The sequence below is a fragment of the Colobus angolensis genome, unplaced genomic scaffold, assembly GCF_000951035.1.
Source record: "Colobus angolensis palliatus isolate OR3802 unplaced genomic scaffold, Cang.pa_1.0 Scaffold80, whole genome shotgun sequence".
Lineage (NCBI taxonomy): Eukaryota > Metazoa > Chordata > Mammalia > Primates > Cercopithecidae > Colobus > Colobus angolensis.
Window position 1 is genome coordinate 5,247,502 of NW_012121821.1, and position 4,992 is coordinate 5,252,493.

The following is a 4,992-nucleotide window of genomic DNA, read 5'->3' on the forward strand; positions in this document are numbered from 1 at the left end:
GTTCACGCCATTCTCCTGCCTCAGCCTCCCGAGTAGCTGGGACTACAGGCGCCCGCCACCACGCCCGGCTAGTTTTTTTTTTGTATTTTTTAGTAGAGACAGGGTTTCACCGTGTCAGCCAGGATGGTCTCGATCTCCTGACCTCGTGATCCGCCTGGGATTACAGGCTTGAGCCACCGTGCCCGGCCTCCTTTTGGTTCTTTAAAATTTTTCTTAGTAGTTGGAATAGCTCTATGTGTTTCAAGTATGTTTAACTTTTGTTGCTCACTAATGTAGCATTTGCTTTTATGTTTTCTTTTCCCCATTGAGAACAATTCTATGAAGTAAAATTTGTTGGCTTTTGAATTTCTTAGCATGCTTTGGAAAGAACTCTCCTATCTTGCAAATATATTCCTATATTTTCTTCTAGATTTAAATTTTTTAGATATTTAGATCTTTACCTGTAATTTGTCTTCCTGTTCTTCAATGTAAGATTACGAATGCTATTATCTTTTATAGCCATTTCTCATTAATACATGTCTTTTAAGTCACTAATATACTGATGGCTTTCCATTACAGAATTTTTTTTTTTTTTTTTTTTTTTCCGAGACGGAGTCTTGCTCTGTCACCCAGGCTGGACTGCAGTGGCGCGATCTCTGCTCACTGCAACCTCTGCCTCCCGGGATCAAGCGATTCTTCTGCCTCAGCCTCCCGAGTAGCTAGGATTACAGGTGCCCGCCACTGGGTCCGGCTAATTTTTGTGGTTTTAGTAGAGACAGGGTTTCACCATGTTGGCCAGGCTGGTCTTGAACTACTAACCTCGTGATCCGCTCACCTCAGCCTCCCAAAGTACTGGGATTACAGGCGTGAGCCACCGTGCCCAGAGGTATCACTTATTTTTCTTTTCATGCTTACATTTTCTCACTGCTTGAGATTTTCTTTCATCCAATGTCAAGCACTGAATCTAACAATTAGAAACCCCACTGTATTTGATCTAATGAAGATGAGATTATCTTTTTAAAAGCCACATATTAAATCTCTTAAGTTAATAATATTGGCAATCAACTTCAATCAACTGAGTGACCACTATGTTTAAGGAAGGTTCCTTTCTGGTAGGCTGGGAAGCAAGAGAAGGGAAGGATATAACTTTATAAAAAAAGCTGCAGAAGGGAAGGATATAACTTTATTTTAAAAGGCCCTTGTTCACAAGGAGCTAATCACTTACTGACCAAAGAAAGGTGTTCCTTCTTTGCAACAGCTGTGTTTTTGGGTTTAGCTAACTCAATTCTTTATGTCCTCAACTTATGAGACCCCATCAAAAACGTTTTTGCCACACCTCTGTGGGCAAGTGAGTCAGAATGAGTGGGTAACATATAAATACATATTTTAATGATAATGAATGTGTAGATTAACAAACCCAAACTTTTTTTTTTTTGAGAAAGAGTCTCGCCCTGTCGCCCAGGCTGGAGTGCAGTGGCATGATCTTGGCTCACCGCAGCCTCCGCCTCCCGGGTCACGGGATTCTCCTGCCTCAGCCTCCCGAGTAGCTGTGATTATAGGTGCCCGCCACCATGCCCAGCTAATTTTTGTAGTTTTTAGTAGAGACGGCGTTTCCCATGTTGGCCATGGCTGGTCTTGAACTCCTGACCTCAAGTGATCCACCGGCCTCGGCCTACCTAAAGTGATGGGATTACAAGCGTGAGCCACCGCGCCCGGACAAACCCAAACATTCTAAACGCGCGGAGTAACCGCTCCCCTCCCCACCAACCGTAACCAGCGTCTTTGTTCTCCAACCAGAACAGCTGTGTGCACCAGTGTATAAGCCTGCCTTAAGTGCTATTTTTAATCTTTTTTAAAAACAGGCCTTAACTCATTTGTGTACAACTCCAGCGGCTAGTGCAGTGGGCTTAACGTATTAAACAGCTGTTAATTTTGGTTTCTTTTTGGTAACAGCGACACGGAGATCCGCATTTGTCGCAGTTTCCACCGCGGGCGGGAAGTGTAAACACAAGAAATACAAAAATAGCGCAACGGCTAAAGGAGTGTCCCAGTGCCAAGCCAGGCAGGCGCCGCGCCCGGGCCGAGCCCCACCCGCCCAGTTCGCGGCCAAAACCCCCACCCCGCATCAGAGTCCGCCGCGCCTGCGGGGCGACACTCCCAACTCCATCTTCCCGGAGGCGGTGCGGCCGAGCCCCGCACCCAATTGGCGGAAGCTGGGTCGGGTGTGTGCGCGCGCACAAATGCCCGGATGCGCCGCGACACCCCGCGCGCTCCTCTCCGGCGGTAGGGGGCGCGCACCGCGGCACCGCGGCTAGCTTGGCTGCTTGTGGGCCGTGTCCGGCCCTGTGTGTCGGGAAAATGGAGCAAGAAGCCGAGCCCCAGGGGCGGCCCCGACCCCTCTGACCGAGATCCTGCTGCTTTCGCAGTCAGGAGCCCCGTCCCTCCCCGGATTAGTGCATTCGAGCGCCCAGTGCCCTGGCCCCGAGAGTGGAATGGTCCCCGAGGCCCAGGGCGTCGTGCTTCCGCGGGCCCCGTGAAGGAAACTGGGGAGTCTCGAGGGACCCCCCGACTCCAAGCGCGAAAACCCCGGATGGTGAGGAGCAGGTACCGGCCCGGCAGCGAGCGGTCACTTCTGGTTCTGGGCTGTGACGGTGTCCCCTCCATTGCTGGTTCCCAGCCTCTGCCCGCTCGCAGCCTTTGTGCGGTTAGTGGCGAGGGGCGCGGGGCACGGGGCACGTGGCTTTGCGGAGGTTTTGTTGGACTGGGGCTAGGCAGTCGCCGCCAGGGAGGAGGGCGGGGTTTCGGACGGCTCTCGCGGCGGTGGGGGGAGGGAGTGGTTCGGAGGTCTCCGCGGGAGTCCAGGGTAAAGGTCACGTGGCCTGGGGGCTGCGGGGCCGCCTCGGCTGGGGGGTCCGGGTTATCGCAGAGGCCTGTTGGGTCGCTCTTGTGAATGCTGCGCGTAGTCTGGGCGGGATTGGGCCGATTCCATGGGCAGGTTGACTCAGCTTTTCCTCTTGAGCTGGTCAAGTTCAGACACGTTCCGAAACTGCAGTAAAAGGAGTTAAGTCCTGACTTGTCTCCAGCTGGGGCTATTTAAACCATGCATTTTCCCAGCTGTGTTCAGTGGCGATTGGAGGGTAGACCTGTGGGCACGGACGCACACCACTTTTTCTCTACTGATTCAGGTAAGCACCGACTTGCTTGTAGCTTTAGTTTTAACAAAGGCGTTGTTTATGTCCTTTATATATGATGTATTTTTCACAGATGTTTCATGATTTCCAGTTTTCATCGTGTCTTTTTTTCCCTTCTTGTAGGCAGATGTGCAATACCAACATGTCTGTACCTGCTGATGGTGCTGTAACCACCTCACAGATTCCAGCTTCTGAACAAGAGACCCTGGTTAGTATTTTTGTCTCGTGTAACTTTTAAGAATTTATTTTATGAAGTGATAAACTAAATTTCATATAGCTCAATTGTAGCATGGCTCTGTAAATGACATTGTATGTGCATAACTTAAAGTGTGCTATCTCGGGCATATCTGCGTGGAGTTAAAAACTGTTAAGAACTGGTCAGTATTTTCTTAGCCCTTTGCCGCATAGGCTTTAAAAATTAGTTCCATTACATTGTTAAGCGTGGTTGAAGTTATGTTTGTTATGTGACTGATTTTTTTTTCCTTTTTGACCTCCCAGTATTTAATTTTTAAAAATGATTTCTAAAAGTCACAAAAATTATTCATGCTTGTTTTAAAGATTTTTGTCATTAGAGACATTTTAAAGTAAAACGTGAAAATTCGTCTTTTTGCTCCATGTTCCCTTTTAGATTTTTTCTGTGTGCATACCCACATGTATTTACATTTGAATTTAAATCTGTGTTATTGTCCTGTTTGTTGTACTAACAAGATGAAACTGTAGTTGTTCTGTGACTTGCATCCTTGTCAATAAAGTCTACAGAATTCTTTTTAATGGCTGCATAGTATTTCACAGCATGAGTATGCCATTTAAAAAATTATGCCTTTACTGACAGCTTTTTAAAAATTGCCTCCTGTTTTTGAGTGTTACAGATAGTGCTGCTTTGTATATCCATCCCGTGTGACTATTTCAGTAAGAAAGATTTTATGGAATTATAGACTGGGTGCGGTGGCTCACCCCTGTAATCCCAGCACTTTGGAAGGCCAAGGCGGGCCGATCACCTGAGATGAGGAGTTCAAGACTAGCCTGGCCAACATGGTGAAACCCTGTCCCTACTAAAAATCCAAAAATTACTCGGGCATGGTGGCGTGTGCCTATAATCCCAGCTGCTGAGGAAGCTGAGGCAGGAGAATCACTTGAACCTGGGAGGCAGAGGTTGCGGTGAGCCAAGATTGCGCCATTTTACTCCAACCTGGGCGATAAGAGTGAAACTCCGTCTTAGAAAAAGAAAAATATTTTATAGAATTAGAACTCCTGAGTCCTAAATTTTACTCATATTTGATTGCTGCTGGTAACTTGTTCACCAAAAGGCTCTAACAGTTTCACTCCTGCCAACACTGAATATTACCAATCTTTAATTATTATTACTTTTTTTTTTTGATAAAAGGTACTGTGCCATTGTTTAAATTCATTTTTCCCTAGTTTCTTGGTGAGGCTGGGCACCTTTCCTTTTTTTTGAGACAGAGTTTCACTCTTGTTGCCCAGGCTGGAGTGCAATGGCGAGATCTTGGCTCACTGCAACCTCTGCCTCCCAGGTTCAAGCGATTCTCCTGCCTTAGCCTCCCAAGTAGCTGGGATTACAGGCACGCGCAATCACGCTCAGCTAATTTTGTATTTTTAGTAGAGATGGGGTTTTTCCATGTTGGTCATGCTGGTCTCGAACTCCCAACTTCATGTGGTCTGCCTGCCTCGGCCTCCCAAAGTGCTGGGATTACAGACGTGAGTCACTGCACCAGGCCTCCATTTTGTTAAGTCATTTGTTTTTTCTGGGATTTGCCTCGTCTTCTCTGGCCATTTTCCTTTTGGTTCTTTTTTTTTTTTTTTT

The 4,992-nt window shown here is 47.3% G+C and overlaps 1 protein-coding gene across 5 annotated transcripts in view; it reads left to right on the forward strand.

Annotated features, from left to right (window-relative positions):
• Nucleotides 1-2,268: 2,268 nt before the first annotated feature.
• MDM2 (MDM2 proto-oncogene, E3 ubiquitin protein ligase) overlaps nucleotides 2,269-4,992 on the forward strand; it is a 32,956-nt gene continuing 30,232 nt past the window's right edge. For 3 of the 5 annotated variants that reach the window (XM_011929286.1, XM_011929288.1, XM_011929289.1), the window contains exons 1-2: nucleotides 3,095-3,164; nucleotides 3,294-3,378. In XM_011929286.1, the coding sequence (XP_011784676.1) occupies nucleotides 3,298-3,378 (81 nt within the window). In that variant the 5' untranslated portion in view covers nucleotides 3,095-3,164; nucleotides 3,294-3,297. Of the gene's footprint in view, nucleotides 2,584-3,094; nucleotides 3,165-3,293; nucleotides 3,379-4,992 lie in introns of those variants that run through there. The other 2 variants (XM_011929285.1, XM_011929287.1) reach the window with 1 other exon arrangement.